Below are 13,660 nucleotides of genomic sequence, written 5' to 3'. Positions count from 1 at the left end.
TATTGGAAATATTTTAAATAATCTTTACAATTAAAAAATATTTACATGTGAAATGGAAAGGTGAAATTTGAGGAGCTCAGAGCAAAAAAACGCTATTTTAATAGGGAAATGCATACGACTTAGAGTTTTTTGCTCCGAGGGCCTCATTTAATATGGTTGCACCGGCTGCAACGTTTAATATTTGAATTTCAAATAGTGTGCCATAATATAAAAACTGAACGAAAGTATGAAATCGCATGAGCAGTGAAATTGAGCATGCGCATGCAGATGCAATAAACTTTCATGTTCCGGGGATACACCGATTTCTTGTTCGAGTGCGATTGTCTGAGAGTGATAAGAGATTTTGCGAAGTGTCCCTTTCTCATCAAAGGTTTATTGCTATCTTTGAAATATATGTGATATCTTATGTGCTGTGAAGTATATACCAGGCAATTGCTTTTTTAGTGATGTGATGAATAGTGATATGTGTCTACCGGATTTCTTGTGTAGTGTAACCCGTTCGCAATTCAAAGCCTGGGATGTCTGTTTTGATACCGTAAAATCTAGAAAAGTTTGAAACGTGCTTAGTCAAAAAGCCACTTCTTGATTTTTAATGTTTTTGTGATAATAAACGAAGCAAACAATGGCTGAACAATATACTTCATCAAATTGGGACACTAAAGGTAAGTTATCAATAGCTCGGAAATGCTAGGATTCCTGTGTTTTGCTGATTTCGCTAATTTTAATGTTTTATTTTTCTTGGCAGAGATTGTGGAACGGATACTGGTTCGAGTGTATAGAAAAGGGATTATTAATGAGGGCCAATTGTCGAAGGACGCCCTTAGGAAAGAAACAAATAGTTTTCTTCAGAAATACAGTATTAGTGGCTTCAAGTACATGGACGTGAGTATGGTTTTTCCAAATCACAAATTTGCTATTAAAATTTTTTCGTTGGTAGAATACCATTTATGTATTTACCTGCTCTGAGAAATACTTAATTTTTTCTAATTTTGCATTTCACATGAATTTGTGGCTTTCTCTATAATAAGATCCCACAGATATTGCCAACAACTGAAAAAGAACACTATTTTCTTTAAAATTCATTTAAAAAATTATCCATGGAATCTATAAGCTGACTGGAAAAATCTTAGATAAACTATTAAATAAGCAGTATTTAATAAATAGTTCCAGTTGCATAATATTACATGAGAGTATTCGTATTAGATACTCAATAATCTCACTCATAATCATAAAAAATCATGATCTTTGATCTTGATCGTGATCAACCTTTACTAAGGTTCAGATGCTTTTGCTACCGATGGCGTCCCCCTTTATTTTGTTCGAGTTATTGTAATCCTTTCAGTTATGCCCAACGCACAATAACTTTTGTTTTGTAAACATGTTTTCGAAACTGCCTATGAGAGTGAGCAAGATGACTAGATCTAGATCTCACTCCCTCTCACAGGATCCTCTGAAAACATGTTTACAAACAAAAGTTATTGTGCGCTGGCCATTACTCGCTAAGTTCCAACAATAATTTTTACAACAATTATCACATCCTGATATCCTGAGTAGAAAACTAAAACTTGCTGATTTAACCAAACAACTGCTTCTTTTATTATCTATCTAGGACATTGGAAATATTACTGTTAAAAAATTTAGTGAAATACATTTCGGGGAAAAACTTTATTTATTTTCAAATGAGATTGCACCCGCGGTCTTATTGCTGCAAAGTTGGTTCGACCACGACTTGAACTCGCTCGTTTATTTTGACGAATTAATGGCTGAAATTTTGAGTCCTTGGGCTTTTAAATATCACAAAAGCCTTTAACTCTTTCGTCTCTTTTGGGAATCTGAGTACCCAAAGCAGCATATGAATATTCAGTGAAAAACAGTGTTTTTTTTAATTATTCAGAACTGAGAAAAATTCAATTCTTTTGAATGATTACAAACTATAAGGATGTCCAAATGTAAGATATTTTTTGTAGGTCCTCAATTAATTCCTGAGCTTAGATATTTTTGATTAAAAAATTGTGAAATTGGCTTGCAGAATATGCTGCGGTCCGGAAAGAGTTAAGGGCTTATTGAATAAGTTGCTTAATGTTCACAGTAAAAATTATGAACAAGTTGGTAGTTAAGAATTTAGTAGACTAAAACGGTTCTGCGCGGTTCTGCGCGTTCTGCGGCTTCAGTCTCTACCGTTATTATAAATCTCGAAAGACTGATTCAGTTGAGGATTTGGTATGTAATGTACCTTGTCTCTTAGAGAGTTAGCGCTCTGAGTGGGAGGTGAAGGGTGTACATCTTTAAGAAAGCCTATTAGTGAACCATGCCTTCCGATGAGCATAAGATTTTAGACAGAGAGCTAAATGTGCCTTCTGATGGTACGGTCTCAACAGGCAGTCGATACCGAATCCCGAGCTACGAGTACATCAACACACCCTTAACAAGAGTAATCTTGTAAACCCTTTAAGGACGATCGGATTACCGGTGACCCAAAAATGAAATTTCTCCTATAGCCTTCTAAAGCTATGTTTTGCTCTAAAAAGTCAGAAAAAGTATCTTTTTTAGACCCCCAATTTTTGACCTTCTCGTCCTTAAAGGGTTAAGCCACCACCACAGGTTGTACTTCTCTGCCCGCTTCCAAGACCTCGGTTATTTTGATCTCACAGTATTATATTAAAAATTGACAAAGCGTCCGACTTTGTGGAACAATCAAACTCATGAGATAGGGCTATCCGTGAATTAACTTGTCACATGATTTTTGGGTGAAACGGTTTATTACCAATTAAATTGATTCACAAATCATAAATCAATTCCTAACTAGAAAATTGGGTAAAAAGTGTACATGTTAGAATATTTTTGACATTATAAGATGGGGTAATTTGTAATCATGTCTATTTTGGAATTTTGATATTTTCTCACTGTTTCAGATGGTCAAAGAGGAAAATATAACCATAAAGGAGTACAAGATTTGACCATTTACCATCTAAAACTGTTAGGAAAACTCAAAGTTCCAAATTAAACAATGACTCCAAGTTACCCTATCTTACCTTAGTAATGTCTGTCCACTCAGAAATAAAAAGGGATATAGTAAGGTGGGGTAACTGGATCGTTTTCCGAAGAGTTCTACTTAAACGCTTGTTTTTGGACTGATGAAAATCTTTTTAACTTCTTTTAAATCCATAGAATTAATCACTTCTTTCATTCAGAAACATAATATAAAAAAATTATCAAAAATATTAAAGAAAATTTATAAAATAATGATAATACTGAAAAAAGACAGCATGCACTAACTGCGGGCCGCCTTTTCGCTAATTCACTTTTAATTAAACCTTTAGATTTAAAATACTTTTTTCATAAGGAAAAATAGCGAAAATATCACAGCTAGAAAATTTTTAGTGAAGAACCCAGCTGGCACAAGATTGAAATGAGTCGATTACACTCACTTATTTAATCGATAAAAATATTATTTTTGCTTTTTCTCAAACTTGAATAGTTATATTATGTTACTGTAGTGACTATATTATAAAAATAAAAAAAAATATTAGCCGTACTCACTATGGCGTCGTTATCTCGTAATCTCCGTAATCTGTTATCTTGTTATAATTTTTCATTTATAAAATACATTATGAGAACATAACGAGATAACGAGATAACGATATTACAAGATAACAGCGCCATAGTGAGTACGGCTATTATTTTAAAATAAAAATATTATTTTAAGTGGATTAGTCATAAACGATCCACATAGCGAAGCGCCCTGATTAGCACACTTGACTGTAATTGAAAAAAAAATAAATCAATTACGATTACTTTATGAATTTATTACCGATTGGGATTGACATAGCCGGGTTCGAGAATTCAATATCTTTCCAAAGAATCCAAATTTAACAAAAACGGTTAAAAAATGAGCCCTGCAAAGTGATTTATCTTTCATCCCTCAATAATTCAAAATGGCGACTTTTCCGGTCAAAGGTATAGACGAAATGTTCGCCTAAGCTACCTCTAAAACATATTCAAAGATAAAAGAAATTTATTGTTCCGTTTTCGAAACAAACCAAGAAAAATATCTTTGAAGAGGCTGAAAGGGATGGAAGGAAAAAGAAAAAGAGATCGTCCGAGATAATTCCACTTATGGGGGGGGTTATCGTTTGATGTCCCCCATATCGTTTGAACTTAAACCCGAAATAAACTGTTATGTATTTCGAGAATTAGCAAACTTTTTGTTCAATATCAATCGTATTTAAATACAGAGAATCAACAATCAGAGGTAGTGATATTCAAATCATTCAGTCTTCTCCGAAGTGGAAATAGGAAAAATTTTAAATGTAATTGTATTATTTTTGTTTAAAAAAATCACAACAAAGCTATGTATCTATTACAGTCTTATCATAGCTCGCTCGCCTATTGCAGAGTAACTGTATATAACAACACAGTAGATAAGAACGAGTTGTTTCAAATAATTCGATCCATTTTAAAGATAATGCACTTTCATTTATGCTGCAGGTTATCAATGAATAAATAAGCTTTATTGAAAACTGATAGATATAATACTGTTGATTTGTTTGCTTTCCCTGAAATTCTTAGAGATTTTGTTTCAAGGTCTAATATTCAATAAGTGTTTAAACTAAAAATTAATATTTGCAATTTTGAGTTAACTCTTTCCGGACCACAATCACATCGAACAGACTGGGCTTTTTTACATGGTCATTGCTTTTTTACTCCTTTATTGCTTTTTTACACGTGGAAAAAATATTCAAAAAATTGAGGCATCAAATCAATTTTTGCATCAATTTGATCTTTTTCCGTTCTCTGAGACAATATTCTGTAAAAAGAAAATGATATTTTAGTAAAATTAGCCAAATTTAAATACCTTGAACAAAAAGCAAAAAGCAATTGCCCGGTCAGAGGAACCAACATTGAAGGAAAAAGTCGTTTTTCTGCTTTTGTAGTGGTAGTCGCCAGCATTTGAGAAAAACCGTCGCCAAGATTGCTTTTTAAAGTCGATTTGCAAAGTCCAATTAAGGAAATTTCAATGAAAATTGATGCTAACATAAAGAAAATAGTTTTCAGAATTAGTTTTGTTACATAGAATTGGTTAAAAGGCATGATTTGATAGCAAAAATAGGCTAAATATGGGTCGCCCAGTGACTTTTGCAACATTTCATAATTCGTGGAAAATTATTAAAATCACGTGGAAAATCGGTGATTTGTAAATTGGAATAGAAAATTGGGGAGTTTTGGAAGCATTTGTGACTATTTATTTTTTGAATTCTCCGTGGAAAATCTTCTAAAAATTGCCTTGAAAAAGTGTTTGCTTTGCTCGAAAAATGCACCACAAGACGGTTCAGTTGTCAAATAGAAGATGGCGGACAGTGCCCTTTGGGACATTTCTCTTGATGTTTTTCACGTCATTTTGCACGGAAGTAAGCAAATTCCCGTAGTTAATTCATCAAAAATTATTAAAGAAGTGGTCAGTGAAGTGATTTGTGGGAAAATTCTGTGAATTTTACCGTTTTTTCTTGTAATTTTTTTTAGTGTGAAAACTGCCCTCGAAAATTGCCCTGCAGACCGTATTTGTCATCTGTTTTGGGGCTCTTGGTGGTTTTTTTTTTTAGACATCCTGATACTCTATCTTCTCGGGAAGAAGCCCTAGAAGTTCTAGGTAGCCTCCCAGAGAATCCGTGTACTGTTAGGAAGCCTTCCGGACACAGAAACTAATTCCATTATATGACCAGAAGTGTCATTGACTAGAAAGAAATTCCTTTTTGTCCTTCAAGAATTGTAAAAATTTCATATTCTTTGCACTGTAAGGATTCTAGAATAGTTTCTTTTTCTTTGTAAAGGAAGAAGAGAATAAAAAAGTTACAAGAAAGATTAAAATTTTCCAATTTTCTATCAGTGTTCGTTAACCCATTGTGTTTTGGTCTCGAAAAAACCTGCAAATTTCACAAATTTATCACAATTATCATATTTTTTAACTTTATTAGCTGTCTCTCAACATAGTTAGGCAAGAAGAATACCTAAAGAATAATCAAAACTCCTAAAAACATTAAAAAATAAATGCAACATCAGCCACTTTTTTTTAGGGTTGCCAGATTTGAATGCAAAAATGACTTTTTCCTTTAGTAGTGGTTCCTCTGTTTTACTCATAAAACTCTTGTGAAAACTTTTGAAATACATTTAAAATGAGTCTAGGCTTAGTGAAATTAAAGTTTAGTATAAAATACATGTGAATAATGTGAATTACATTGTTTTGAACAACTGAAAATATTTCCCGCCTTGGAAATTTTTCTTACACTAGATGGCGCTGTTCTCAGTGAGTTATCCAATCGAAAAAAATGAAGGTGTCATATCACTTCTCCATTGCTTCTTTGAAAATCGATTAAAAGAGCAATGGCCCAGTCTGTTCAATGCTAATATATCCAGCGAACGAATTTCAGTAAAACTCACTTTATTGTAAGTCTTAGTGGTCAAATATGATACTTTTGTAGAAAAAGAATTTTTTCCGCCTCTGGGAAATTGGAAAACTCATGGGTACTCTCGTCCCCAAAAGAACGAAAAGGAGACAAACTTGAACTTTCCAAAAGCCAATAATATCAATTTTGTGAATTATTTTTGCGTGTCGAATGACTCCTTTACAAAGTTGATCACTAAAACAAGAAGAATTATTGACCAGTATCTTGTGGGATGTCCAGGAAGTGGTTAAAAAGACACCAAATCCCTGCTTGCCAAGAACGACGAGAATTCCCATCAAGTTTGAACAAGTTTTTTGAAAATTTATGAAAAAATTGTTTTTCGAATTTATGCAATCTGTAATTGTTAGTTATCATACTTATTGACCCCGAGAGGTTTTTCCTTATTCGGGTCTAGAAATATCAAAAAAGTCACAATATCTGCAAGGAAGCAGAAAATCGAAAATTCACGATTTTTGACCAAGAATATCTTAGCTCATGAGTTAATTGGGATCCTGCAAAAAATATCCTAGATTTGGACATCCTTATAGTTTGTAATCATCCACAAGAATCGGAATTTTATCGATTCTAAATAGTCTAAAAAAATTCTTTTTTCCATGGGTATCCAGAGTCTCAAAGGAGACGAAAGAGTTAAAGACAAACGAATATGTCATGACAAGTACTAATAACATATGGATTAAAATCTGGAGCTACTTTTAAAATACATTACGACTCCAATAGAGTTATTACCTATAAATTAAAAACAACGTGAGAAAATATGTAAAATTCCATGTTTAATGTCAAATTTTTAAACTTTAGGTTAGAACTTGAGATAATTTTTAACGAGTGAAATTGTAACTACAACAACTTCTAAGTTATAAGAATTTAGAATATTGTGGATATAAGAATCAAATTAATAAGATTTTTTTGTGATAAGGATGAATTTATCTGATCATTTATTTTTGGTGATTTTCAGATGCCAAAATCAATGCTCTTATATGACTATTGTTATTATATGAGAAAGAATCTGGCTCATAATTCAAGGTTCTTTATGGTAAACACAGGAAAGATTGAAAAACTTACAGAAATCTATGCAGAAGAGGAATCAGAAGAAAGTGGCAATGAACAAGATTTTGATGAGCATTGTGTTGAATACATATTGACCACGGAACAGTCGACGAAGGAAAATTTTGCATTCTCAGATAAAAGTTGCTTCGTATGCAAAGAAATATTTAATGATCAGAAAAAATATGAGGATCACATGAAAAGTCATGGACGGGTGTTTACGATCAAGGCAACAAATTGGTAATGTTATTTTCCACAATAACTTATACTATCCTTATTTAATTAAAAAAGAAAAACATATTTTCGTTAACTTATTCAATTAAAATGTAGGTGGAAGAAAATGATTGACATGACCTCAAAATTTCGGGCAAAAGAAGGAAAATTCGTGTGCAAAGTCAGAGCGACGATGAAAGAAGTGAAGATACAAATTGATAGGATAGTTATTGTTTTTCCTGAGGATAATACCTTCCATCCCCTCAGTATCTACACCGAAGGTATGTAGGAGGAAGTGGAGCTACTTTGAGCTGTGGTGCTTGTTTGTTATACGAATTTTCCGCCTATTTCTAAACAAAATTGGTCCTTAAAATTATTTTATTTAAATCCATAATTATTTTGTGTATCCTAATTACATCATGTTGAAACCCAGTTTCTATTAAAAATATGAGAAAAATTCGTATAACAATGCAGCCCCACAGCTCAAAATAGCCCCGCCTCTCCCTAATATACATAGTTTTTGATTAAGAAATTTTTGAAATTATTATTACTATTTTTTTTTAGGAAACTGTACAAAATTCGACGTGCATTGTGAATTGTTTTCAGCAGTGAATTATCCTTACACTGTTCTTATCTTCTACTCGTTGGCATGCAAGACATCTCTCCTGACGCAATATCACTTTACGGTAAGAAAAAATGTAACTTTTTTTCAAAGACTTGCTTTTTTTGGATCTGATAAGATTTGAAAGTTTTTACTAACTACTTTATTTATTATAATAAAAGGCGAAAATCTCTTCAACTTGATTATTCGAGAATCGAGAGTTAAATCAGACTTTACTGAAAAGTTCTAAAATTTTAAATATGAAAGTTTGAAATAAATATAGATTAAATATAGATAAGGTAAGTGTACCACGGATCGGAATGTTAAGAGACATGCTCCATATTTAGCTGAAAATATGAGCCCCAAAACACTATTTGGTAGTTTTTGTATACCAGTTGATATATTAATGATCCATTTAAATATTTTCGTGTCTTTACATTTTTGATATTTACGAAAATTAATAACATAGATTTAAATGCAATGATGTAGTGTGTTCCGCCGATCGGAAGGGATTTAATCAGGTGTTCCACGGATCGGAAAGGGGTGAGCCACGGATCGGCAGACGTTTTTGATGCGGATTCATCTGCTTTCATAGCATCCAAATCAGTCTGCAAGGCTTCATTGAAGCCTTTTCGTCACTCTTACACTGTGTAGTGTAGTGTATATTCACCAAGAAAAAACTTCTAAAATTGTTTAATTTTATGAAAATCTCATTGGCAAAGTGTTTTTTCACAACAAAAACTGAGCTCAATTTTCCACGAAAAAAAAGTGTTCCGATCCGAGGAACAGATGGAACAAAACGTACTTCTTCGCAAAAAATAATTTATTTTCAATATTTCTTGCCAAGACAATAAAAAAAAAATATTTATAGTGAAATTAGAATCACTGAGTATTATTTTTTTAATTAACATAGATTTATAAATCGTTTTAATCAGTCACAATTCCTCATATTCTGTTAGACAAATTCTCGTGTAAAATTTTAAAAAAGTGATGAATGGCGGTTTTTTTGGCTAAAAGTCTGATACAGTGATTCAATAAGTGAGATAAATAATAGTAATTTTGTTAGAAATTCGATGAGAAAATTGATTCTATAGATTAAAATATGAACCATCATAATACATTTAGTTAAAGATCATTGTTAAAATGCAGTGAATAATTATTAAAAATATATTTTGTTTTGGGGTTCCAATACGCGGAACAGCCTTCCGATCTGAGGAACACTGACGATCGCTGGTACATTTCCCTTATTATTTCTCCAAAGTTCGTCAAATTTTTCTAAACGTAATTTCTTCAGGTGAAAAAACTTTTGAGCACCGATGACATCACATTGGATGAGATTAAAGAGAAAAGGATTTCGCATCTCCCAAATCACGTCAAGTAAAGTCAATAAATTTTATATTATTTACATATAAATTTACGAGTTTTTCATTTGCATTGCATAGGACAATGACTTTTGATGTCTTGCCTCTTTATCATCCAACGAAAGAGATGAAGATGCTGATTACGAATAATTTTGATTGCACTGATTTGAATTCAAAGGCAAAAGCTTTATTGTTGCAGATCGAGTAAGCTCAATTCAATATTTTAACGCTACCATTCCATACTATGCTATCTCAGAATGACAACTTCTCAAGAGAGCCAGGAGAGCCATTTGAAGTTGGCGATTTCCTATGTTGCTTGCATAATTTTTTTTTCGAAAAAATGGAATATCTCGTTACCCGGACGGCGGATGACAACTAAATTTTCACCACTTGTAAATCTCGGTCTCAGCAACAACATACATACAGTGGCGACAAGATAAATAGCGCACCTTCAGAGATTTTCCTATTTTGATGTTTTATGATACCATATCAATCTTTATTCCTGATCATGATTTATTATTTAGAAAATATAATGCCCATCATAAATAAAAATGATAAATATTCAATATTTGTATGTGTTAAAACCATGTGTTTGTGTCATTTTATGAGTTTAGGTATAATTCGTGCGGATAATTTAAATAGAACACCTTCATTTTTCTCTGAAAATATTACCTGAAATTTACTTTTATTTTTAAATTCATTATATTCCTGGTTTTTGATCATCTGTAGGCATTAATGTCACAAATTTTCGTAAAATAAAGTTATGAGAACAGAAAAATCATGTAAATAAAACCTTTGGTTCAGATGTACAGGCTTTAGGTAAAAAAGTTTAGGATAACTATGAAACTTTTTTATAAACTTTATTATTCAAGGAAGAGAACCAATAATCCAATAATTTACTATAATAAGACTTAAAATTTACGCTAAAAGCTTGAAAATTTCGAGAAAGAATAACCATTTCTATAGAATATTCTGCCATTGTTCGTATAGTAAAATTGAATTCTTTTGCTGAAGTACCAAAAATAAAATAACAAATTGAACAAAATTTGAAAGAGTAACTCATGTGAGCATTACTAAAAGCCAATTATGTAAAAATACCCAGTTTAGAACTGTTGCCAGATGTACAGAGTTAGTATACAAACGAAACCGTACCTGTTGTTTGACTTTTGTTAAAGAGCATATGCAGAAGGACCTGTAATTCGGGAATAAAATTCTTTGAATCGATGTATTCCCTGTATTCCTGTTTAATACAGTTGGATATGACATAAAAAAATATTAGGGTAAGTGTGCCAAATTTCGGCATAGTTGCATGCAAGCGTCAAAGTCTCAAGTTTGAAATGTAATATTTTAAATTAAAATTGATCTTTTTTTTTCCTTCTTCTTAAAGAATGTTTCTTTGGAACCTTGTAAAGAGTTTACCGTCTTTATTTATTCTATTTCTTAATACATTTTAAAATGCATAAAAATATAGACATAGCTTTGGTGCCCTATTTCGGCCACCTTCATTCTCATAGTTCCTTGCCCTTCGGGAATTCTTCCAATATCTTTTTCACGTCATCTCGTTTGTCGAAGCTACATTTTTTATTATTCTTTTGCATTGTATAATCTCTAGAGTACGCAAAATCTAAAAGTTCATGGAAATTCGAGGAACAAAAAAGGTGGCCGAAATTGCAAGCTGGCCGGAATTTGGCACACTTACCCTAGATGTCACAAAAGTCAAGAATTTTGTCCTTGATACATAATTAAGAAGGTAGAACTTAGCAGTGGTAATTTTATAGTATGCGGTTACTTTTTGCGAAGTGGCGTATGGTCTGTATATGGAATATCAGGCAATGTAAACTAATTTATTTACAAGGATATCATTGGACAAGACATGTACTCCAAAATCGAAAAGAATTTTCTCTTGGTTTAAGTTTGAATCAAGCTAATGATCCCACACACACTTCCAAGAGTTTTTAAAAGTGGTTCAATCAGAACAAAATTGACTTTCTGGAATGGGCAGGATGGTCTTCTAAGGACCTCAATCCTGTTGAATTTATAGGAACAGATTGATCACAAGGCAAATCTCTCGAATGTGACTAATTTGGAATAGTTTTAAGTAGATATCCACACTACATGAATTACAATTACATTAGAAAAGTGTCAAATCATAGTTTTCTTAATGATTCTTCGTTGTCAAGCTCTTATTTTTCCCAAAAGTTACTTAACTAAGTACTAATTATTCCAAATTTAATTTTCAAATAGAATTTGTAAGTTGTTAATTGCAGTAGAAGCCGAAAACTATCACTTCTTATAGGGTGTGCTATTTATATTGTCCCCTTAATATGTGCCATTTGAAGATTTTTTTTTACCGTACTAAATTTCTTGACAGAACTTTCAGGTTTTTTCTTCATATTTAAATTTATTTATATACAAGTATTTATATACAAGTTCATTTATTATTATTAGTTTCATCATTTAAAAGCATAATTTTTCGAAAAATAAAGCATACAGTACAGTGTCCGAAACTGTGCTATTTATCTTGTCGCCACTGTATCTCTCGGAGTAATAAAAGGCTAAGTCGACTTAGCATAGTATGGAATGGAGCCGTCGATTTATTTTATCAAATGTAAGTAATTGCTAAAAAGTATCTAATAATTTTTACTATTATTCTAAGGGAATTCTTTAATACTGGTTTAACTCAGTCAAATTATGTTCAGTTTTGGGTTACTCTTATTGAAATGGAGGATTGTGCACAAACCGAGAATATGGCAAAGATCGACAAATTGAATAAGAATTTGAGTTGGAGTCAAGGATACTATTTGCTGTCTATACCAAATCTTTCTGAACATAACCCTGCTATAATGGAAGGAGATAGGATCACAGTTGCACCATCGGCACAGCCAAGAAATAAGTTACTTGGTAATGTGCATCAAGTGAAAAAGGATCACATTGTGTTGGATGTGCAGACAAGTGATGTCTTGGACGTAAAAGCTCTCTACGATATCCATTTCTTGCCTAACAGAATGACGATTCAGTTGGAGAGAGAGGCACTTGATTATGTAAAAATGCAGAATATTGCAAGATTTTTCTTTCCAAATACCATTCCAACACATCCAATTGAAGTTTCTAGGTAAGATTTTTTCCAGCGTAATTTTTATCAGATAATGTACATCCTTATCATATTATCTGCATTTAAAAGGTTTCACTGGATCAATGAGAGTGTGAAGACTAATCCTGAGCAACAGAGTGCTATTATGCACATTGTGGGAAAAGCATCTTTTCCAGCGCCCTATATCCTGATGGGACCTCCAGGCACAGGAAAAACCACCACAATTGTCGAAGCAATCTGTCAGATCATTAAACGAAATCCAGATATTAAGATTCTTGTTGCAGCAAGTTCCAATTATGCTTGCAATGTTATTACTCATCGGCTTCTCAAGATACTACCAGAAAAGGTCATTTTTCGGATGTTCGCGAATTCAAAGGAATCCGAATTGGATTCCATTGATAATAAATTGGTGAAGATTTCAAATTTGAAGTATGGTTCGCACTATTACCCTGATATACCAGAGTTGGCTAGTTACAATGTTGTGCTTACAACGCTAGCAATTGCTGGAAAGTAAGAAACGATGGAATATGATGTTTTTTTGTGAAAAAGTTTATTACATTAGCTCTTTTTTACTTGCAGATTTGCTCAAGCAAAAATCAGCCGAACGCATTTTTCCTATGTGTTCATTGATGAATCTGGTAGCTGTACGGAACCTTCAACTTTGATACCAATTGCTGGTGTGATATCTTCACTTCGTAAGATTCATGGTCAAATTGTCCTAGCTGGCGATCCTATGCAGCTGGGACCTATTGTGCAGTCTGATACAGCCCGCGAATGTTTGGGTAAGTCAATAAGTTTATCCGATTTTTTAAATACAATATTTTTATTTTTTATTTATTTTATTAAAACATAAGAATATTTTGAGCAACAGAAATAAAATATTATTAACTCT

General features: G+C 32.5%; 1 protein-coding gene across 1 annotated transcript in view; it reads left to right on the top strand.

The window, feature by feature from the left end:
- The first annotated feature begins 226 nt into the window (after positions 1-226).
- The window catches only part of LOC129802294 (putative helicase MOV-10), a 31,304-nt gene continuing 17,870 nt past the window's right edge, over positions 227-13,660 (top strand). The window contains exons 1-10 of the mRNA XM_055848012.1: positions 227-662; positions 746-882; positions 7,414-7,742; positions 7,833-7,996; positions 8,280-8,401; positions 9,611-9,693; positions 9,759-9,881; positions 12,334-12,789; positions 12,859-13,278; positions 13,348-13,550. Coding sequence (XP_055703987.1) covers positions 623-662; positions 746-882; positions 7,414-7,742; positions 7,833-7,996; positions 8,280-8,401; positions 9,611-9,693; positions 9,759-9,881; positions 12,334-12,789; positions 12,859-13,278; positions 13,348-13,550 — 2,077 coding nt within the window. The 5' untranslated portion in view covers positions 227-622. The remainder of the gene's footprint in view (positions 663-745; positions 883-7,413; positions 7,743-7,832; positions 7,997-8,279; positions 8,402-9,610; positions 9,694-9,758; positions 9,882-12,333; positions 12,790-12,858; positions 13,279-13,347; positions 13,551-13,660) is intronic.

The sequence above is a fragment of the Phlebotomus papatasi genome, chromosome 1, assembly GCF_024763615.1.
Source record: "Phlebotomus papatasi isolate M1 chromosome 1, Ppap_2.1, whole genome shotgun sequence".
NCBI classification, from domain to species: Eukaryota; Metazoa; Arthropoda; class Insecta; order Diptera; family Psychodidae; genus Phlebotomus; species Phlebotomus papatasi.
Note: the sequence above shows the minus strand (reverse complement) of the source record. Positions and strands in the feature narration are given on the sequence as shown.